Genomic DNA, 24,261 nt, shown 5'->3' on the forward strand with positions numbered 1-24,261 from the left:
CTGGTGGTAGCAATATAAAATGCAATCATATTCTCTTCTTAGTAATATACAGTACTGCCCAGTGAAGTGGCATCAAATGAAAAAGATGTGTGGACTTTCTTAAGGCTTGTCTTTTCCAAAAACAACACTAAGCACCTTCAGACATCAAGTGTAGGGAGAGGAGTACTCCGGAATGGACATGCAAAACACACTGGCAGGACAAACAGCTTATTAAAGTGGAATTCAGACATCAACTTAGAGAGCAACCTTCAATATGTCCACAGCACTGTCTTATCCTTGTAAAATATGGTACACATTGGGTCTGTTACAAGGGCTCTGCAAGGTAAACTCACTGCTACCAGGCAAAAATTACTTTCCACGTAAGAAACTTAAGCTCACAGAGACTGAGTGGCTTAAAAGGAGCTTTCATCAGTTTTGTCATCTTGATATTATGGTAATATCCCATGACACAGGAGGCTTTTTAATCGGAGGTTTTAAAAGTCTCAAGACCTGCATGAACCTGAAAGGCACTGCATAGACATTGCACTGGTTGACCTTCAATTAGTTCACTATTGGCCAGAATGGCTGCCAAATGTACCTGGATGTAGTTAGTCTTTCACTTAAGACAGGTGAAAAGACAAGTCAAGTAGCTTTTCTGGTGAGGACAAAGTGTCCACTCAGTCCTGTTTGCATGACACCACAAACCATTATTTAACTGTAGGAACTGGAGTTGTAGGTGCTTCTCAAGTCTCCTTGGAAGCTCTCTACCAATATAGAACTGCCCTCATCTCCAGAATAATTATGTCCAAGTGCAATTCCTATGGAGATAAAAATTCTCTGGGTGCGTAGTCCTCTGTATTGGCTCCCCATACCAGGTTAGACACATCTGTGGCTACTACAGTTTGGAGAGGAGGTATTTTAAGGTCAATTTGTAATTGGTGATTGTTCCTGAACTGTCAACGGGTCAGAGCAGCGTGGAGACTGTCTGCCATCAGATGAGATGCGAAAGTTCCTGAAAGTTACTGGAATTGCAGGGTCTACTGAGCTTACCTCATATATAGAGCCCTACCAAATTCATGGTCATGAAAAATGCGTCACGGACCATGAAATCTGGTGTCCCCCCATGAAATCTGGTCTTTTGTGTACTTTTACTCTCTACTATACAGATTTCATGGGGGAGAACTGCATTTCTAAATTGGGGGTCCTGAACCAAAAGGGAATTGCAGGGGGATTGCAAGGTTATTTTAGGGGGGTGGTGGTATTACCATCCTTACTTCTGCACTGCCTTCATTGCTGGGCAGCCAGAGTGAGGTGGCTGTTGGCCGGGCGCTCAGCTCTGAAGGTAGCGCCCCGCCAGCCGCAGCATAAAAGTAAGCGTGGCAATACCATACCATGCCACCCTTACTCCTGTGCTACTGCCTTCAGAGCGGGGCGGCTGGAGGGTGGTGCTGCTGACTGAGTGAGGGTCCAGCTCAGCAGGCAGCAGTCTAGACGCAAGGTTGGCAATACCATACCAGTACATCCTTACTTCTGCGCTGCTGCTCTGCCTTAAGAGCTGGGATCCTGGCCAGAAGCCACTGCTCTCCAGCTGTCCAGCTCTGAAGGCAGCACGACCACCAGCAGCAATGCAGAAGTAAGGGTAGAAGCACCGCAACCCCTATTACAATAACTTTGCGACCCCTCAACTCCTTTTTGGGTCAGGACCCCTACAATTACAACACTGGGAAATTTCAGATTTAAATAGGTGAAATCATGAAATATACGATTTTTAAAATCCTATCACCATGAAATTGACCAAAATGGACGGTGAATTTGGTAGGCTCCTACTCATATGCAAACATGTCCTGGACACCACGAATAGCGTTGCAGCCATGAGACCTAACATTAGTAGCATTGTCTAAACTGTTACCTGCTAGCTCTCTTGCTGATCCGTTGCGCCCAACTGGGAATGTCTACGATCCTGTTCTAGAGAAGGAAAATTGATTTGAGCTGTCTAGTGGGGCTCCTGTATACTTCAATTGTTTGTGGGGGACTGTTGAAAATGTGGGTAGTTTATCACATATCCTAGTGACTCCATTCTGGTAGTGATATGGACTGTTCTTTCACATGATCCAAAGTAGGGTCCTTAATCAGCCAACCAGCCAACTTAGTGAATGTGCATGCTCCCAGACTGGGCAAGTAGGCAATGACTTTCATCAAGAATTTTGTGAACATACCCAGAATAGACACCAATTCAAGAGATAAGACAGTGAAGGAAGTGATGTTCCTTTACCTCATATCTTAATACTTGAAGAGCATTCTAAGGGGCTTGCAAGCATTTAGTTCTAGAGCACATAGCAATTAAACTTCATCTAAGAGAGTTGTAGTGGCTTCCAGGGTAACTATCTAGAATTTTTTTTTGACCCAATACTGATTCAGTTCCCTGAGATCCAAGAAGGGCCAGAGATTTCCCATCTTTTTTCTGCCTGAAAGTATGTAGAATAAAATCCTTTTCCTTCTTTTACTCAATGGCCATGGCTTTAACGTTCTCTTTGCCAGGAGGGACAAGACTGCCTGTAGTAGCTCTTCTTCATATTGAGAAGCCTGAGAGCATTCTTGAGAATGAGGAGCACAATTTGGAAGACTTTCTGAGAACCATTTGTAGGGGGGCACCACCTCATCTGATGAGCTCAGTATCATCTCCTTCAAATACCAAGCCAGGTCAGCAATAATGTCAGGCAAAACAGGAACGGAGCCCTGCCACTCAGAAAATTTGACTGACTCGGGCTTTGGCACTCCAGGCCAGACTTGTGCCTTCCGAAGATGCCTGAAGGAGAGCTTATTGGACCTCCCCATATTTCCTCAGCACTTGGAATTAAATTTCTAGACATATCTAGTACCCCTGCACATCATGAATTATGCCAATGCAGACAATATAACAAACATGGTCATCAGTTTTAAACACTGTTTTGCCACACTGGCCAAGTTTGAAACTGCAGAGCAGTCTTTTTAACTCTCTGTCTGCATACCTGAAATAAAAGAAAAGTGTTACCAGTGCACCAAAGGGAACATCAGACCAAAAGACACAACAAGTGCTGAGCACCAAGATAGGTGTAGGAATGAGAAAGATGTTTTTATTACTTACAGCTCAGCACCTAACAAGCTTTGGCTTCGGAGTGCTGAGAACAACAATGCAACAGAGCTAAGGTGCTAGCCAAAAGAAAACACATATATATGGTAAAAAAGCTCTATATTAATGGGTGGCACATAAAGCAATGTGCCAAAGTTCTGAGAAAATATGTACCAAATTATGACAAAAAGCAGAATCCAATGTGCCTGACGCAAAAGACATCAGAAATTTAGAAATACTGTACTTCACCTGACTGAAAGGCAGAGTTGGATCCAGGAAAGAACACACGAAGAGCTTCAATGTTGTGTGCACAATAGGCACTGAATAAAAATTTTCAAATTTGTCCTATCCAGGGCCCCAGGAGATCTTCTGTTGTGGAATGAAAGCATGTAACTGTCACCCAGATTTTGTGTGTTAGAGTTAAAGAGTTGCTAACATTATCTGAACTGCAAAATAGAGAAATAACTATTTTGCGCATCAAAATTGTGACAGTGGAAATACGAAGCATGTTTGTTTTTCCAGTTGCTGAAAGTATACTGTTGAGCGAACATTTCATTTTTCACATTTAGACACTAGATCAGCATTTTGAATTATTCATGAAGTTTTTGGACCAGTTACTGTAAGAGAGGGTTACTCACCTTGTGCAGTAACTGAGGTTCTTCAAGCTGGTTGTCCCTGCAGGTGCTCCACTTTAGGTGTCTTGATGCTCTGCACTTGTATCAGATTTTTGGTAGCAGTGCCCGGTTGGGCTGCAGACACGCCATAGCTGTCTCGCACCGCTCTAAGCGGTTACATAGTGGTGTGCAGCCAACCATCCCCCTGTTCCTTCTCTACCTCAGAGGATCGGCCTGAAACTCAGATGTAGAGAGGAAGTGGGAGGCTAGTAAAGCACCCACGGGGACAACCATCTCAAAGAACCTCAGTTACTGCACAAGGTGAGTAACCCTCTCTTCTTCTTCGAAGAGTGTCCCTGTGGGTGCTTCACTTTAGGTGACTGTTGAAAGGCTCAGTGGAGGAGAAGGGCTTTGGAGTTGGTCTATTGACAGTGGATAACACTAAGTCCAAAGTGTGCATCTGATGCTGATTGTTGTTCTAAAGCACAGTGTTTAGTGAAAGTATGGACTGATGCCCATATAGCTGCTCTACAAATATCAGTGATAGGGACATTATTGAGAAAGGCCACAGATGCTGCCAGTGCTCTGGTGGAGTGTATGCAAATTCCTGGTGGAGGTTGTAGATTGCTGTTTTGGTAGCACAAATGGATAAATCCTGATATCCACTTGGATACTGTCTGTTTTGAGATGGTTTGACCCATCGAGCGTTCTGTTATGGAAACAAATAGTCTAGGTGATTTTCTAAATGTTTTTGTTTTTTCAATGTAGAAAGTTATTGCTCTTCGAACTCCAATGTGTGGAGTGAGGCCTCCCTCCTGCCCACTTGTGGTTTAGGAAAAAATACAGGTAAGTAAATGGGTTGGTTTAAATGAAAGGGGGAGGCGACTTTGGATATGAACTTAGGATGCAGTTATAGGATTACTTAATCTTTAAAAAATGTTGTATACGGTGGGTTTGCCATTAGGACACCTAATTCTCCCACATATCTGGTGGACGTGATGGCAATGAGGAAAGCCACCTTCATGGATAAGTGCAACAAAGAGTAAATTGCAAGGGGTTCAAACGGCTTTCCCAGGATTCCGCGTAGAACAAGGTTGAGGTCCCACATGAGTGTAGGGTTTCTTATTGTGGGTGTAACACAGTACAGCTGGCCCTCCTGGCTCCTGCCTCAGCTATGCTCAGATAAAGTCACTCAGAGACCCCGGGGTTCAGGAACCACTGGTGCTTTTATTTACAAGTTTGTGCTCCCACCACCTTCTCACCATACCGCTTACACAGCTCTCGGTTCCTTGTGGCTGAACCCAGGAGGGAAGGGCTTTCTCCCTGCCTAGACTCCCTCACTCTCCTCCGTCCTAACATCCTGGCTTCCTTCTTCTCAGCCTCTTATATAGCCTTTGGCTAATTGGGCTGGCAGCTGGCTCTCATTCCTCAATTTGGGCAGGTTCTTTCCAGCCAGCTCCACTTTATTCACTTAAATGGGGCTGGCATGGCAGGGGGCTGATTCTGCAGTATTTCTGCTCAGCACCTTGTCAAAGTGGGATAAGTGTTTTCAATGCCTGTAAGGAAGTGCTTAATTGTCGGGAGAGCAAATATGATGACCCTGTCCACCTTGTCATGGAAGGAGGTAATAACAGCCAAGCGTACTCTGATGGAGGTTGTGGATAGCCCCAATTTTTTAAGTCCTAGTATATTGTCCAGGATCCTCAGTAGGGGGGACGATTGTGGTAAGATCTGTTTATCTTGGCACCAGGTGCAGAATTGTTTCCACTTATGGATATATGTCTTTCTTGTACTTAGTCTCTGACTGTTCAGTAATATATCTTTTACTTCCTCTGAACAGGCCTTCTCAATCCAAGTCAGCCATGGAGTAACCAGGACTTGAGGTGGAGTACTGCAAGGTTGGGGTGACGGACGCGTCCCACATCTTATGATAGAAGGTGAGGTACTAAGGGAAGGCTTTGAGGCGGTTTCACTGCCATCTGACACAAGTATGGGAACCACGTTTGTCCGGGCCATGTGGGAGCTCTGAGAATGACCTCGGATTTGTCCTGCTTGATCTTCTTAATGACGTGGCTTAGGAGTGGGGTTGGAGGAAATGCATACATCAATGGTGCCTCCCATTTTATAAGGAGAGTGTCGCCTAGGGAGTGGTGTCCCAATCCAACTCTGGAGCAATATTGTGGGCACTTGGCATTCTGAGCTGTTGCGAATAGCTCTATGGTGGGGAACCCCCATAGTTTGAATATGGATTTGAGAATTCCAGGATCCATCTCTCACTCGTGAGTTTGTGAAAAATCCCTGCTTAGTACATCTGCTGTTGTATTCTGACATCCCGGCAGATAGGATGCCGATATCTCTATGTTGTTGGTGATGCACCAATTCCAAATGCATATTGCCTCTGTACATAGGGAGTATGATTGTACTTCCCCTTGGTGGTTTATACTGTATAAAACATGCATGCTATATTGTCCGTGAGGATTTTAATGGCATTGTTCTTGATTAAAGGGAGAAAGTGGTCACATGCATTTTGGACTGCCCTTAGCTCCAGTAAGTTTATGTGCAGGTTGGACTCCGCTGGGAACCAGCGGCCTTGGACCGTATTGTTGAGTAGATGTGCTCTCCCCCACAACCTATTAGGAAAGCGTCTGTCATGATTGTCAGGGTTGGAGTCCTTTTGTTGGATAGGGCAGACATTACTTAGTTGCCTCACCATGCCACGCAGAGTAAAAAACTCATTAACATGGTGGATGCATCTGTTGAGAGACTATCTGGCGGTATATACACTGTTCAAAGCCAGACCCGGCAAGCATCTTATGTGGAGTCTGGTATGCTTGACCAAAAAACGTTGTTGCTGACATGTGCCCCAAGAGTTGTAAACATGTTTTAGCAGATGTTTGTGGGCTGTCCCTCAACATTGAAATTAGATTGAATAGAGTGAGGAAGCATTGTTGGGGTAATGTTGCTGTTAGACAGTCAAGATGGGCACCTGTGAATTCCAACTTTTGGACAGGAACCAGTGTAAACTTTTGCGTATTTATTTGTAACCCTAGGTTCATGAAGAGGGTTATTGTGCGCTGCGTGGTGTTTATCGCTTCTTGCCGTGTTGGTGCCCATAGGAGGCTATCGTCCAAGTATGGAAATATCATTACTCCGTGTCTGCGGAATTGAGTTGCAATGACAGCGAGAACCTTGGGAAAAACCCTTGGGGCAGTGGATAGGCCGAAGGGTAGTACTCTGCATTGGAAATGCTGTTTCTCTTGGGTGAATCTCAAGAATCTTCTGTGTGACGGGCGGATATTAATATGAAAATAAGCATCCTGTAGGTCAAGTGCCAAGAGCCAATCTCCCTTCTCTAATGCCAGAATTATTGTGGTTAGAGTCACCATTTTGATATATTCTCATGAATTTGTTGAGTTTTTGTAAATCCAGGATGGGTCTCCACCCACTGATCTTTTTCTCAGTTAGAAAGTAGTGTGAAGAAAAACCTCTTCCCCTGTATTGCGATGGTACAGGTTCCACGGCATCTATTTGTACAAGGTGGTTTATTTCCTGTTGTAACAGGTGCTTGTGAGAGGGGTCCCTGAAGAGGAACAGGAAAGGGGGGTGGGTAGGTGAGACAGAAATAAAGTGGATGGAGTAGCCCTTCTGGATAATCTCTAAAACCCATTTGTCTGTTGTGATGCTGTTCCAGACTGGGTAGTATGGTGACAGAGTCTCCGAATGGGCGGGGGGACCTTTTCTGGTTCCAGAGTAAGAGAGTGTGGAGGTTTTGTGCCCTCAACCACACCTTCAAAATGATTGTCTAGAGGTGGATTATTAAGACGTCGAAGGCTGATCTTGGTTCTGCCAACGTCTGTTCTTTGTTTACATCATTGATCATACTGTCTTTGGAGCTGAGAGTATGGCGTAGACCAGAATCTCTGCTTGTAAAACCTGCTCTGTTTCTTTTTGTTTGCAGATATGTAAATGCCAAGGATTTTTAAGGTCATCCTTGAGTCTTTTAGGGTATGTAATGAGACATCCGTTTTGTCTGCAAAGTTTCTGACCCTCGAAGAGTAAGTCTTTAATGGTTGCCCAGACCTCCCTTCGGAACTTGGAGAGGTGGAGCCAAGATGCACAGCGCATGACCATAGATGTTGCGATGGAACGTGCTGCCATGTCTGCAGAGTCTAAGGAGGCCTGTAGGGCCATCCTGGCAATGAGAGACCCCTCAGAAATGTTTGCCTTATACTGTTCTATTTTGTCATTGGGTACATTTTCAATAAAAGTTGACATTTTGGAGAACAGATTCCATGTATATTTGGCCAGCAGGGTTGCGTAGTTGGGTATGCGGAACTGAAGTGTAGCTGAAGAATAAGCTTTCCACCCAAAAAGGTCCAGCCTTTTCCAATCCTTATCGTATGGGGTCGTTTGGGACTGGTGGTGTTTTCCCCTTTGGTTCACTGTCTCCACTAAGGAGTTTGGCATGGGGTGTGTAAATAGGAACTCAGCCCCTTTTTCTGGCACATATTGTTTGTCGGATCTTTTACATGAGGGTGGTGCTGTAGCAGGTATCTGCCAGATTATTTTTGCAGGCTCCATGATTGCATAATTAATTGGCAGAGCTATCTTTGCTGATGGGTATGCCTGGAGTATGTCTGAGAGCTTATGTTGGGCTTCTGGTAGCTGAGACAACGAAATGTCTAGGGATTCAGCAACCCCGTTGAAGAGGTCCTGAATGGATTTGAAATCATCTCCCATGGTGCGGGGTGGGGTGGCATTATGGTTTCGTCCGATGACAACAAAGAGAGGTGAGTAGGCACAAAAGTGTCATGTTCAGCTATGTCCTCAGGCTCCTCAGTGTCTTCCTCTTGTGTTTCCAAGGGTGCCAGAACAGTTGGTGAAGGAGACCTGGCTGTTATGGATTTAGGGGAGCTGTGATTTTGGGCCCTATACATTGCCCATGGATCCCAGTATGACCAGTTAGGTGGGAATGGTATGCGGGGTGGTGTCCATAGGTGACCACATCCTCGTATATCCACAGGTAGTTGGTGATGAGATGGTCCTGGCTTGGGTGAGGAGTGACAAGCAATATATTTTACTGCGTCATCCTCTTCTTCCTCATCACTAGAGATGGGGGGGCTGATCTGCAAGGAATAGTCAACTGGCTTGGTACTGATCTGGATGAGGTACCCTCGGTGGCGAGTAAATATTCAGGCATTGAGGCCACTATCAGGTCTGCATGCCCCATGAATTACTGTGGAACCGTGATGCTAGGTGCCGGAGACGACATGGTGGACCGCTGGGAGTATGAGTTGAAGCTACCGGTGCTGAGGATTTAGGGCTGTGCGGCATATGTACAGCAAGTGGCGCCATTGTACCACTCAGTGCCAAGATCTTCTTCGGCTCCGTGGGTGCCAAGCTGGAATGTTTCAGTTTAGTGTGTGAACCTCCTTTAGAGGTCACCTGCATAGGGTCTTTAGCTCTTCAGGAACTCTCTGTGCCAGACATTCCCGGTGCCTTGCGGTCTGGCACTCTCGGTGCCATCAGTACCAGGGCAGATTTTTCAGTTGGAGATCGCTTTCTTTTAGGGGATTCTCCGTGCAGGGATGTCTGCGACCGCTTTTTAGTAACCTTTCTAGGAATAGGCTCTTTGGCAACAGTTGCTGGGGTGTGGCCTGGACTCAGGGTTTGAGACTGGCCTGAGGGATTTCTCCATCATGAGGAGCTTCAGTTGGAGATCTCTGACTTTTCTTGTCCTGGCTGTCAGCTTTCTGCTGTGTGGGCACTTTTGAGTAATGTGTATCTCGCCGAGGAAGTGGACACACTGAGCCTGGCCGTCAGAGACCAGTATGGAGAGTCTGCAAGTCAGGCAGCATTTAAAGCCAGGTAAGTTGGACATGCCCAAGAGAGTTGGTCTCTTAGACAAAAACAGGGATAAACCTGCCAGAGAGACAGGGGTAGAAAGGGAAGGTAAAGGGAGACTTTTTTGTGTGAAAATTAAAGAAATTAGAGTAAGGTAAGGGGATAGGGAAGCTAACTACAACTAAGCTAACATTATCTACTATAAATCTTATATGAGGTAAGAGAAGGTGCTGCTGATTGCTCCGACTTAAGCCAAAGATGGTAGCGAAGGAACAGGAGAACGGTTGGCTGCGTGCCGCTGTGTAACTGCTCGGAGCAGCGTGAGACGGCTACAGCGCATGCGCAGCCCAACCGGGTACTGCTACCAAAAATCTCCAATTACAAGTTCAGGGCGTCAAGACACCTAAAGTGGAGCACTCACAGGGACACTCCTTGAAGAAGAACATAGCTTGTGGTGGGTCCAATAATTCTTGGAACTGAAGTCACCTTTGGCACAAAGGTCACATGCCTTGTATACAAATATATATAGAACCACTGAAGATTGGGGAACTTTCCAAAAATTCCAATAGCATCTGCTGATTTGGGAGAATTGTTATTATCATAAATATTACTGAATCAGTAATGAATGAACAGTGTCAAATGACTGTAGGGGAAGACTCTTTCCTGATTCATCAAGGGACCTCAGGAGCAAGTGAGGACAGTAACTATTAAGAGCCATTGACAAAGAACACATATTCATGACTGAACAATTTAGCTTGACAGAAAGACAATGTTCCTTTTGACAAGTGGCCATTAAGAGATAAGGAACCAGAAACTACTAAGGCTTGTCAGAGACAAGCATATGAAGCCTCCTAGTCAGCTCGCCAGGAGATCTGCTAGCAAGAACCAACCACTTGAACTACTATCTTAAAGATAAAACTGGAACTATTTGAGGATGGCAAGGTTGGCCTGGTTCAGCAGCTACCAGCTGCACAGCCAAGTTTGCACAGCTTCAGAACAGAAGGTTGGGGAGGGAGGAGTAAGGACCTGCAACAAAAGGGAGTCCCTGGAGAAAGCAGTTGTCCTCTGAGAGTACCAACATAGGAAAGGGCTGAGGGAGCCATTGCTGGAGACCTACCATGAGAAGGTTTTGAAAAAGAAAAGTAGATACCAACATCTGCAGAAGGGCGGAAAGTGTACATCTGGTGAGTGAGGTGCTACATGGAAGATAGATGAGGCCCAGAAAAACAGCGTCAGCACCAGCTGCATACAGGAGCCTCAAGGTCCAGTAGCTGCAGAAAGGAGAAGCACCAGACCCAACTGCATAGAACAGGAACATTAAAGAAAGACATGTGAGTGTATGTGGTGTTTGAAAGGCAAGTAGTGTGCATGCATGTGCCGCAAAAATGGTGAGGAAATGTGTGCAGCTGTGACTGGTAAGGAGGGAGGAGGAAGAGTCACTTGCAGCCAATGATTCAGCTTGGAAAGGGACTTGCATGCAGTCTGTGACTATGTACTTTTTTTTGGCATAATAAGTTATAGAAATGAGAAATAGAGGTGTGTGTAGTGAGTTTTAAAGGAACTGTTTCAAAAGGTACTGGGCAGTTACTCACACATCAGAGAAATGTTAATAAAACATCTCTTTCCTTCCAGTAAGAACAAATCTCTTATTTCTCATCTCGAGTTCGTCACTTAACTTTCATAGCAATGGTTGTTGATTTTACTTTACCTACAGATTTTCTCCCTAAACAAAGTTTTAAGTCTATGCTAAAAGCCATTGATTGGGGGAATCAACAAGCAAGGGAAACTACTCATTTATGCCTCAGTAGTATTCTCACTTTGTATCCATTCTGTCCATTGCCATTTGAAACTAATTTTGGTATAGATTTCAGAATGAAGTTAAACTTTTACCTTACTGCTGAAAGCTTCTCTCCTTTTTTCCAGTCCCAGAGCACAATAGTATGATTGTCATCTATGCCAACAGAAGCCAAGCGTTTGCCATCCGCTAGAAAAGGAAATGTATGGTAAGAGAGTGGGTAGAGAGCATTACTCTGCAATAACAAGAAATCAAATTATTATACTAGATATACTATAAATTATACAAAACACTACTTGTAATATTAGGAGATGAAAGAATGTACAAACAGATAAACCACAGTTGATGAGTTGTATTTATGCAGATTTTTTTAGATGGATGGTCTAGTGGACAGAGTATAGGACTTGAAGCCAAGAATTTCCAAGTTCTAATCCTCCCTTTGCCATTAACTTAGTGCAAGACCTTAGACTAGTCATTTAATTTTGTTATACATTTTAATCTTGGTCTTTTAGGATCTTGGCACAGGAATTATTGATGTTGCTAGCTTTTTCAAAAATTGGGAAATGTCAGGTCACCTACAGCACAGTCATTGCTCCTGTTCCTCTACACTAGACTCATACTTCACCTTAATATCCTCCACATTAGCACTCATCCTCAAGAATATGCTTTTGTAACACAGTAGTTGATCCCTTTAAGGGAAGTCAGGGCACAGGCTCCCTGTGATGGGCTTCTAAAAAAAGAACAAGTCCATCTCAGGCACCTGTAAGTAATTCACTGCAAACCTCCATGGTGTGCTGACAGGGTTGGGTAGGTAAGGACACTGCTCTACCAAGTGTTGACGCCAGTTCCACAAAATCCCTCAACACAGGGGGGCACCAAGAATCTCTGTGTTGAGTTTAGTACTCCCTACACTGACAAAGCAGAAACTCTGGGGTAACTGCAGATTGGGTTTACAGAAGTGTCTCAGGGGTACTTCTAGGAAGTTTATGAGATATTCCCAAGCTTGATGACTCTGGTTAACATCTTGAGGCAGATCTGACTCTCAGGTATGTCATGATTAACTCCAAGTCAGAAGATGCATTTATGCTCATTTGCGACTGATCTCTTCCTGGCATGTGCACATCTTCTGAAGCTGCGGAGCTTCTTTCCTGGAAACTTTGGGGGGGGGGGGGGATTCAAAGATGACAAAAGTGAAAATTCATCTTTCCATATTGAAGGCATAACATTTTGATACATCAGGCATCAGCTGGGCAGGCACCCCTCATCCAGACATGTTAGGCAGCACATAGATTGGTCAGAGACCAACATTTTTCCCCCATAACAACAAAAATGATCTGATTTCTTATCAAACATACTGATCTGTTGGTCCAAAAATACCACAATCCTGAACAAAAGTCTAACTTAGGCATATAGCAGACATATAAAAAAAGGTGACAGGCCATAGCATAGAACCAGAGATTCACCTAAGTGTCATTAGGCTCACACAACTGCGATAATATTAATTAAAACTAACTACTAATAAAATAAACTTTAACTAATAAAACAAAACAAGGTAATTAGATACTATGATGATGAGGGGCTGTATAAGTATAGTACCTAGAAACAATAAAACATAATAAAGAATGGTCAAAGTTACGGTAGATGGAAGGAACAGGAAGTGAGTTCTTGTTTACTGTCTCAATGACCAAAGTATCTCAGAGTTGTCTGTGGCTATGGCTCCTTACAAAGTTCTGCTCCAAATATTCATATTCCCAAGAGACTAATGACATGCCTCCAAAAGACAATGTGATAGGCACAACCACAAAATCAAAGTTGGAGAAATGGAGGGGAAGAATGGTAGCAAAATTGCTGCCAGTTTTCCAGACTGGATTATAGTACACAAAGAAAAATAAAACAGTTATATATTATAAAATCTTCTTAGTTCTTTAATATGCCCAGGGCCACCCAGAGGATTCAGGGGGTCTGGGGCAAAGTAATTTCGGGGGCCCCTTCCATAAAAAAAGTTGCAATACTATAGAATACTATATTCTCGTGGGGGCTCCTGCAGGGCCTGGGGCAAATGGCCCCACTTGCCCCCCCCCCCCTCCGAGCAGCCCTAAATATGCCTCATACTTGACTAAATGGTTCATTCTCAGAATGTAAAAAATACTATATACATCTCAGTTTCATAAAGGCAACAGACACCAGTCGCAGTAAATGCCAAAAATATACAATTTAATATTTTATAGGTCTACAGGAAGGGTTTTTTGTGTTCTGCATGTGAAGCATATTAGACCTACCTTGCACTGCACAGGCCTACAAATATAGTATAGATAGGGTTGCTTGTTTATAAAAAAAAATGCAAATTGAATGTAGATAGCCATTCAGGATGGTATTTCAATAGATTATATTGATGCAGAAAGAATTCAAACCAAAAACTGCACTAATCCGCAAATGATACAATGTATTATATTAATCATCGGATACCTAGTTAGACATTTCCAAAGTAGCATGTCATTAATAATATTTTTGAACAAACTCCCGTGCTATTAAAAGATTATCAGAAAGGTCTAATATTTTCTTATATACATTTAAAATAGCCAGATGACTTGTTTTGTACACCTGTGGAGGCATGTTTTTGACCTGCATAAAAAGGAAAATGGCTAATTTTGTTGAATGACCACAAGATGTGCCCATATTATTTCCCAGTCCAATAGCTCCTTGAATTACAGCTGATGCTTCTATTGCTTCCTCAGCTTATAAAGTGCATTTAAAAAGTGCAATTTGCTACTTCCACATAAAGAACGGTTATCTACCTTTCGCAACTGTTGTTCTTAGAGATGTGTTGCTCATGTCCATTCCATTCTAGGTGTGTGCGTGCCCACGTGCCCAGTTGTCGGAATTTTTTGCCTTAGTGGTATCCATAGGGCCAGCTCTGGGGCCCTTTGGAGTGCCGTGCTCATGTGCTGGTATATGAGGCACCGCCGTCCCTACGCCCTCTCAGTTCCTTCTTGCCGGTAACTCCAACAGAGGGGTAGGAAGGCAGGTAATGGAATGGACATGAGCAACACATCTCGAAGAACAGTTACTAAAGGCAGGTAACCATTTTTTCTTCTTTGAGTGCTTGCTCATGTCAATTCCATTCTAGGTGACTCACAAGCAGTATCCCTGGAAGTGGGCTCGGAGATCACAGTTGTGTGGCTTGTAACACTGCTCTACCAAAGCTGGTATCATCATGGGCCTGTTGGGTGGTTGCATAATGCAACACGAACATATGAATGGATGACCAAGTAGCGACCCTGCAGATATCTTGAATCGGCACCTGGGCCAAGAAGGCTGCTAAAGAAGCTTGCACTGTAGCAGAATGAGCAGTTATAGTCACTGTAGAGGGTACCTTTGTCAGCTCATAGCAAAACTTGATGCAGGCAGTGATCCATGATGAAATCCTCTGTGTAGACATAGGAAGGCACTTCATTCTGTCTGCCACTGCAACAAAGAGCTGTGTTGACTTCCGGAATGGTTTAGTCCTTTCAATATAAAAAGCCAGCGCTCTCGTAACATCAAGAGAGTGTAGTCTGCACTCCTCGTCTGACTTATGAGGTTTTGGGAAGAAAACCGGTAAATATATGTCCTGGTTCATATGAAACTGTGAAACTAACTTGGGCAAGAAGGCTGGGTGCGGTCACAGTTAAACCTTATCCTTATAGAACACTGTATAGAGTGGTTCCGAGGTGAAAACTCTAATTTCAGAGACCCTGCGGGCTGACGTTATAACCACCAGAAAGGAGACCTTCCACGAGAGCAGCAAAAGGGAACAAGAAGCTAATGGCTCGAAGGGTGGATCTGTGAGCCTAGACAGCACGAAGTTCAGGTCCCAAGGTGGGACAGGGTCGTGGACTTGAGGGTAAAACCGTTCCAGGCTTTTCAGAAACCGAACCCTCATGTCATGTGCAAAGATTGAACTGCCTTGTGCTGGAGGGTGGAAGGCTGAAATAGCTGCCAAGTGGACCTTGACTGTTGAGAAAGACAGGCCCCAGAGCTTGTGGTGAAGAAGATAGTGCAGGATCAACTGGAGAGAGGCCTGGTCGAGCCGGAGACCCTGGTCCGAAGCCCAACATGTGAATTGTTTCCAGGACTTTCTGCTACCCATGAGGACTGTTGAACGCAGGCCAAGCATGCCTGTTCTTCTGCATTCAGCCATGCAGCAACCAGGCCATCAGGTGCAGAGGTGCGAGGTTCGGGCGCAGGAGGTGTCTGTGGTCTTGGGACAGCAAGTCCAGCTGGAGTGGAAGCTGTAGCAGAGCTGCTATCAAGAGGATCAGCAGTGTGCCAAACCACTGCTGGCGAGGCTAGGCAGGAGCTATTAGGATTATTCTCACCTTGTGCTGCTTGATTTTTATGAGGACTCTGTGGATTAGAGGCACTGGCTAAGTGTGTATAGCAGAGCCCCTGACCATGGGAGCAAGAAAGCATCGAACAGGGAGCCTGTGTCGTTCCCGCGAATAGAGCAGAAAACGTGGCACTCCCTGTTCTGCCTGTAAGTGAATAAGTCCACCTGGGGAGTCCTCCACCTCTGGAAGATCAGGCTGATTACTTCCGGATGGAGTGACCTCTCATGTCAAAACGAGAAGATCCCGCTGAAGCGATCCGATAACACGTTCCTGGTACCCGGAAGGTGCGAGGCCACAGAGCTAAATGGCATGCTGCACATAGAAGTTCCACAGCCAGAGAGCTTCCTGGCAAAGAACTGACAACTGGGCTCTGTCTTGCTTGTTGATATACAGTAACTCCTCACTTAAAGTCGGTTAATATTTTGTTGTTACATTGCTGATCAATTAGAGAACATGCTCGTTTAAAGTTGCACAATGCTTCCTTATAACATCGTTTGGCAGCCACCTGCTTTGTCCACTGCTTGCAGAAAGAGCAGCCCGTTGGAGCTAGCTGGTGGGGGCTTGGAACCAGGGTGGACCGGCAGCACCCCCCCCATCAGCTCCCCACTGCCCTAAGTTTCCTGTGCGGCAGTCGCCCAGCAGGTTATCAATTGCCAGGCAGTTCAGCTGTCCCTCCCCCCCTGCCATGTGCTGCTCCTGCCGTCTGCCTTGGAGCTGCTCCCAGGAGCCTCCTGCTTCCTGTGCAGGGAGGGAGAAAAGGGGAGGCTAATGTCAGGATGTCTCCCTCCCTCCTGCACCCCGCTTGCCCCATCTCCACAGAGCAGGTGGGGGACACGACAGGGCTCAGGACGGAGGGAGCTTGCTGGCAGCAGCTGCTGTCTCAACTTGCTGATCTACTTAAAATACTTAAAAAGGCAGTGTACTTAGAGTGGGGTCAGCGTACTTAAAGGGGCAATGCGCATCTCTCACACAGGGTCTGTGTTTCTGTCTCTGTCTGCCATGCTGTCTCCCCTCCCTCCATTCGTGCTGCCTTGTAGAGTGTGAGGCTACATTAACAACAATGGGTTAACCCTTGAGGGCTCAGCCAGTGCTAGTTCATCATTTAGTAGTAAGGCATTCCCTGGGAAATATCCCACCCTCTGACTTCACCACCTTAACCAAGCTTCACAATCATCATTGCTGCGTACAATATGAAATTGTTTGTTTAAAACTTATAGTGTGTGTGTATGTGTATATATATGTCTTTTGTCTGGTGAAAAAAATTTCCCTGGAACCTAATATTCTTATGGGGAAATTGGATTCGCTTAACATTGTTTCGCTTAAAGTCACATTTTTCAGGAACATAATTACAACGTTAAGTGAGGAGTTACTGTAAAACATTCCCACAGTATTGTCCGTCAGTACTGGACCTCCTTGCCCTTCAAGTGATGCAGGAAAGCCTGGCAGGCCAAGCGAACCATTCTGAGCTCTCTGATGTTTATGTGGAGGGATCAATTGTCTCGCAACCAACAACCTTGCTGAGATCACAGAGGTGGGCTCCGCAACCCAGATCTGAAGCATTGGAGCCCTGAGTGGCCGATGGGGACGGGGTCGCAAAGGGAACTCTCTCTAAGACTGAGTCAGGGTCCGACCACCACTTCAGGGATGACCAGATGTGACTTGGTACCATAAGTACCCGGTCCAGAACATGTCTGTTGGGGACATAGACCGACGTCAACCATGTTTGCAGGGGCCGGAAATGAAGCCGCGCATGCACACCACATAAGTGCACGTTGCTATGTGGCCCAATAGCTTTAGGCACATGGGCGCAGTGGTGAGAGAGTAGGCCATCACATGAGCTATCAGGTCGGCCATAGCTTGGAAACGGCCTTCCGAGAGGAAGGCTCTGGCTTGTGTGGAGTCGAGTATCGCTCCTATGAACTTTATACGCTGCACTGGGGTCAGGGTTGATTTCTTTTCATTTATCAACAGACCCCGCTCACGACAGGTGGATCGTACCAGATCGAGGCTCCTTTGCACCTGGTCCCGAGATTTTCCCTTGATGATCCAGTCATTGAGATACAGATAGACCTGAATGCCTCGATGCCTCAGGTAAGTGGCCACTGGTGCCATACACTTTGTAAATACTCTCAGGGTCGATGAGCAGCCGAAGGTAGCACCATAAATTGGAAATGGCGCTGACCCACCACAAAATGGAGGAATCATCTGTGCCCTGGAAAGATGGAAATATGAAAGTATGCATCCTTCGAAACAAGGGTGGTGTACCAATTTCCTGGATCCAGGGAGGGGATGTTGGAGGCTAGGGAGACCATGCAAAACAACTTCTTGAGATATTTGTTGAGATGCTGCAGGTCCAAAATGGATCTTAAGCCCCCTTTTGCTTTCGGGATTAGGAAATAGTGGGAGTAAAATCCTTTCACACTCAAGTCTTGAGGGACCTCCTCCACTGCCCCCATTCGTAGAACATTTTCCACCTCCTGAACAAGGAGTTGCTTTTGAGACGAGTCCCAAAAAGAGGGACAGGGAAAGGGAACGGGGAGTGGGAGGGAGGAGGGAGTTGAGAACTGCAGGGTGTAGCCCAAAGATATTATACTGAGCACCCAACGGTCTGAGGTTATCCGTGACCATGCCAACCGGAAGGGACACAGATGGTTGAGGAAAGAATTGGATGGTGGATCCTGGAGTCTGACTGGGGCACCATCCTTGTGCGCACCCTCAAAATCCCTGCCTCTGGCCCCCTTGGTGTCTCGCAGGGCCAGGCTGGGCCGGCGAATGGGAGGAAGAGGGGCAGCGGCATTTAAACCCCCGTCTCTTTCTTTCCTCCTGAAGGCACTTTGCTGAGGAGGCCTCCAGGACCTGGCAGGAGGATGGAACTGCTTTCTTGACGTCTGCAGCGTGTGGAGGCACAGCGGGCACAGAGTGGCTTGGGAGTCTTTGAGACCATGCAGTCTCCCATCCATTTGCTCCAAGAAGAGCCCCTTGCCTTCATATGGAAGGTCCTGAATGGAGGACTGCATCTCCTGGAATAAACCTGAGAATTGAAGCCAGGAACTGCGCCTCATTACCATAGCAGAGGCAACAACTCTGGTAGCTGAATTGGCTGCATCCCAGGCCATCTGGTGGGAGCCCCTTGCCACCCCCTTGTCCTCTTCCAGGATGGTCACGAACTCCTGGCCAAGGTCCTGTGGCAAAGCATCCTTAAACTTGTTGAGGGAGCCCCACAGATTAAAGTTATACCTCCTCAACAGGACCAGGGTGTCCAACCGCCAGGTCCTGTTGGGGAGGTATAACTTTAATCTGTGGGACTCCCTCAACAAGTTTAAGGATGCTTTGCCACAGGACCTTGGCCAGGAGTTCGTGACCATCCTGGAAGAGGGCAAGGGGGTGGCAAGGGGCTCCCACCAGATGGCCTGGGATGCAGCCAATTCAGCTGCCAGAGTTGTTGCCTCTGCCATGGTAACGAGGCACAGTTCCTGGCTTGCAGAAGCTAGCCAAAACTACCTGAAGATAAAACTTTTAATATTCTTCAGCCTCTCCTCCTTAACGAGCTTGGGGTGTGTTGCGGTATGATACAGGCTAGACTGGATCAGTAGTCTCCGGTTTGGCCTGTGTCGTATTGCGGTGTACCCCGGCTCTACATGGTTGCCCATCGTTGTAGTTCCTGCTCCCCAGCTACTCCCCCTCATATCTTCTCCAATTCCCATACAGATCTGTCTGGCTGTGGCCTCAGAGAAATTCAGGTCTCAAAATAACAAATGTGGTATAGCACACCCTATCAACGGGATTATTGTTTCCAATGGTGGATTGTGCTAAATGCTACTAAGGGAACAATTCCAAATAACTACCCAGTACCCCAATTGCTCCCAGGGAGCAGCCATTCGGTTAGCCCAGCTCGTGCAGTGGGAAAGTTTCCACCGAGGGAAAAGAGGCGTAGTAGAAGGGGCCTTGCATGGTTTATCAGAAGCAGCCGCTATTTGGACAACAGACAAGGCCCAAGATCATAAAGAACGTCTGGAAAATTTGAAAAAAGCATCAGGCCTCATTACTGGGGCAAGGCTAACCAACACCTATACCAATATAAAGGCCCTCCATGCCCTGTCAGGACTGGGAACCACAACCCAAACCCTCCTGCAAAAATTAATAAACACCCTTGCCCTAGCGGCAAAGGACACTGGCTGGGATTCAGCTTGTAGCCAAATGCAGGATTTCTTTAACAGTCTCTTAGCAGAAATGCGAGGCGATGTCCTAGGTCAGCAATGGCCCAAAACCCTTACCACTACTGTGGAAGTGGAGACATACGTGGACATTGTCACAATGAAGCTGTGACTCCGTCGCATGTACCTTCCAAGCTTCGGGGCCTATTAATGGCACCTGGGCTCCAGTTCAATTGCTTGTGCCTGGGCCATGGGCAAACTGTCTATGGGACTGGGTCATCAATCGGCAGGTATGGGAAGTAAAACCACCCCACGGACCTAGCCGTTTCATCACCACTCCCAGTGATTTCGAGGCACAACACGTCTGGGTGGGAATCGGAACCTTGTGGTCCTTGTGGCCCTTGGAACCCCCACAGTTGTCCTGCCTCCGCAAGCTGCATCCCGGGGAAGTACTCAATGTCTTAAATATGGCCTGTTGGGAAGGGGAAGCAATAGGGAAAAACCCAGAAGGAAAATTGTTATTTAATAAAAAAGGATGGGTGCGCCCTGCTATCCATGCCCCAACTCCCTCTTCCTTTCAACCTTAACTTAACCACTGCACAAGGTAACCATTTCATCACCTGGCCTGGTATGCCCCAAATTTATGTGTCCCTTCACCCAGCCATCCCCGTTACTTTTGATTGGACTTCCCTCATCTCTAATCGTTTCTTAAATTTAACCTCTTTATTTTTCCTCATCTCTAACATGTCTTACCTTCAAACTCAAATCCATGTAATAGAAATTGAATATAATAGGACAGCCAAAGCATTTCAGGCCATTTACCGATTAGGTGCCCTATGCTCTTAGAATCATAGAATATCAGGGTTGGAAGGGACCTCAAGAGGTCATCTAGTCCAACCCCCTGCTTAAAGCAGGACCAATTCCCAACTAAATCATCCCAGCCAGGGCTTTGTCAAGCCAGGCCTTAAAAACCTCCAAGGAAGGAGACTCCACCACCTCCCTAGGTAACCCATTCCAGTGCTTCACCACCCTCCTAGTGAAATAGTGTTTCCTAATATCCAACCTAGACCTCCCCCACTGCAACTTGAGACCATTGCTCCTTGTTCTGTCATCTGCCACCACTGAGAACAGCCGAGCTCTATCCTCTTTGGAACCCCCTTCAGGTATTTGAAGGCTGCTATCAAATCCCCCCTCATTCTTCTCTTCTGGAGACTAAACAATCCCAGTTCCCTCAGCCTCTCCTCATAAGTCATGTGCTCCAGCCCCCTAATCATTTTTGTTGCCCTTCGCTGGACTCTTTCCAATTTTTCCACATCCTTCTTGTAGTGTGGGGCCCAAAACTGGACACAGTACTCCAGATGAGGCCTCACCAATGTCGAATAAAGGGGAACGATCACGTTCCTCGATCTGCTGGCAATGCCCCTACTTATACAGCCCCAAATGCCGTTAGCCTTCTTGGCAACAAGAGCACACTGTTGACTTATATCCAGCTTCTCATCCACTGTGACCCCTAGGTCCTTTTCTGCAGAACTGCTACCTAGCCATTCGGTCCCTAGTCTGTAGCAGTGCATGGGATTCTTCCATCCTAAGTGCAGGACTCTGCACTTGTCCTTGTTGAACCTCATCAGGTTTTTTTTGGCCCAATCCTCTAATTTGTCTAGGTCCCTCTGTATCCGATTTCTACCCTCTAGTGTATCTACCACGCCTCCTAGTTTAGTGTCATCTGCAAATTTGCTGAGAGTGCAGTCCACACCATCCTCCAGATCATTAATAAAGATATTAAACAAAACCGGCCCCAGGACCGACCCTTGGGGCACTCCGCTTGAAACCGGCTGCCAACTAGACATGGAGCCATTGATCACTACCTGTTGAGCCCGATGATCTAGCCAGCTTTCTATCCACCTTACTGTCCATTCATCCAGCCCATACTTCTTTAACTTGGCGGCAAGAATACTGTGGGAGACCGAATCAAAAGCGGCCGTGTTCCACAGGGGGACGGCTTCTAGGTAGCAAGTAGCATAGTCCAAAACAACAAGTATATATTGGTGGCCCCGAGCCGTCTTCTCCAGGGGTCCCACTAGGTCCATGGCTATTCACTCGAAGGGGACCTCTATGATGGGGAGGGATACTAAAAGTGCCTCAAGTGGGGACGGGGACTGTGCAGCTGACACTCCGGGCAGGAGGCACTGTACCTCCCCACTTCTTCATGTACTCCGGGCCAGAAGAACTGTCGTAGGACTCGTGCCAGGGTCTTTTCTACCCCCAAGTGCTCCCCAAAAAGATGACTATGAGCAAGACTTAATACAGCTTTCTGGTGTTTTTGAGGTACTAGAATCTGCTGTACCTTCTGCCCCTGTACTGGTGCAACCCGGTATAAGAGATCCTTCTTCATTATGAAGTAGGGTCCTAGTTCCTGGGTTTTCCTTCCACGGGGACCCCATCTATTTCAGTCACCTCCTTCCTAATGTTGTCATATCTTGGGTCTTCTGCCTGGTCCCGTCCAAAATTTCCTCTCCCGGGGCTAATCTGCCAAAGATCTAGGGGCCCAGTCTCTGTTGCCTCTACTGGTTCAGAAGCATTAGGGTGGGGGTCAGACTCAGGTGCTTCTCCCTCCTGCTTGGCCTCCTTTTCAGCTGCGTGGGTCTGCCTACCTACAAGAGCGACCCTCTGGCTTTGGGTCAGTATTTGGGTTCCCAAGGCCTTAGCTGCCCTTCTTTCCCTTTCTATCCTGTCTGGGAGTGGAGAACAAATCTGGGGATATTTCAGAGAAGATTGGGGGTTGACAGTCTGCTGTGGATGCCTCACCAATTTTAGGGTCCCCATCTTTCTCCAATCCCCCTACTGGGAGTAAGTTTCCAAACCCTGCGAAGTCCCTCTCTATGAGCACCGGGTATGGGAGTTTAGGGACTACACCTGCTGCTACCTCAGTAGTGTTCCCTTGGATCTCAATTTTTACTGGGATGGTGGGGTAGTAACTAACTGTCCCATAGACACATGTTATCCCCATACGTTTAGCCTGCAGCAGCTGACTACGCTTCACGAGCTTCCCTGAGATAAGCGTGATAGCACTCCCCGAATCAACCAGTGCCGTGGTCCCTACCCCATTTAGTTTCACTGGTCTGGTATACATATGTGGGGTTAGTGAGACCCCCACAAGGTGGATTAGGGAGCATGGATCTGCCCAGTTCCCCAGGTTACACTGCATAGGCTCCTCAGCATTGGAACACTGTGCAACTATGTGTCCCCACTCCCCGCAGGCATAACATCTGTATGGAGCCCTAGGTGTTCCCCAGTCTCTTGGTTTGGGCAGTCTAACATCACGATCCTCTTCTCCCTCAGTGCTCTGACTCTTTGTGGCCTCTGATGGGCCTTCAGCCTCTCTCTTTTTCCACCTGGGCCCTCCTGGTGGCCCAGTCACCCAAACCTTAGGGCTTGGTGCTGCTACTTTAACCCGGGGTGCCTCTTCCTTAACTGGTCGGGTCAGCTCCCTTGCTGTCCTTCGCCTCTCTACCAGGGCGACAACCTCGTCATAGGTGGAGGGTTCGTTCTAGCTTACCCAGGCACGAAGGTCTGGTGGTAGTCTCCTCATGTATCCGCCGATGACCAGAACCGCTAGTATCTCTTCCGGACTCCAGGACTCTGTCTGCAACCACTTTCGTTTTTTGTCTTCCTGGTACCTCCAACCGTGATACTGCTGGGCCCGCACTGCTGTCGTTACCCCAGATTTGGCAGCCTGGTCCATCAGCAGGCGATTAGTCTCTTGCTGCAGTAGCACTGCCTCCTGTTGGGTGGCTGCCTGGACACGGGTAGCCTCCTGCTGGACCACCGTAGCTTATATCAGTGGCCGCACTACGTCATCCATTGTGGTGAAAAAAAATAAACCCTCTCCCTTTTTTTTTTTTTTTTTAAATCACCCTCCTTCTTCTGCCGCGCTGTGCACCCCACTCCTGACACCAGTGTGACAAAGTTCCTCCTCTATCTTGGTGGGTTCTGTGCTTTTCTTGCCGGATTTCTTGCCGGATTTTCTTGCCTCAGAGATTCACCATGTGGGTTGGGGAACAGCCAAGAGGCCTTCCCCTCTGGAAGAACCCACAGTCCAGGTCAATTGGGAGGTTTGGGGGGAACCCGGGCCCCCCTCTACTCCTGGTTCCAGCCCAGAGCCCTGTGGACTGCAGCTGTCTATAGTGCCTCCTGTAACAGCTGCATGACAGCTACAACTCCCTGGGCTACTTCCCCATGGCCTCCTCCAAACACCTTCCTTATTCTCACCACAGGACCTTCCTCCTGGTGTCTGATAACGCTTGTGCTCCTCAGTCCTCCAGCAGCACACCCTCTCACTCTCAGCTCCTTGCGCCTCTTGCTCCCAGCTCCTCACACTCGCACCACAAACTGAAGT

At 46.8% G+C, this 24,261-nt stretch overlaps 1 protein-coding gene across 1 annotated transcript in view; it reads right to left on the bottom strand.

Annotated features, from left to right (window-relative positions):
- Positions 1-24,261, bottom strand: part of EML5 (EMAP like 5) — a 300,424-nt gene that overhangs the window by 140,587 nt on the left and 135,576 nt on the right. The window contains exon 16 of the mRNA XM_054025269.1: positions 11,437-11,530. Coding sequence (XP_053881244.1) covers positions 11,437-11,530 — 94 coding nt within the window. The remainder of the gene's footprint in view (positions 1-11,436; positions 11,531-24,261) is intronic.

The sequence above is a fragment of the Malaclemys terrapin genome, chromosome 4 (assembly GCF_027887155.1).
Source record: "Malaclemys terrapin pileata isolate rMalTer1 chromosome 4, rMalTer1.hap1, whole genome shotgun sequence".
NCBI lineage: Eukaryota > Metazoa > Chordata > Testudines > Emydidae > Malaclemys > Malaclemys terrapin.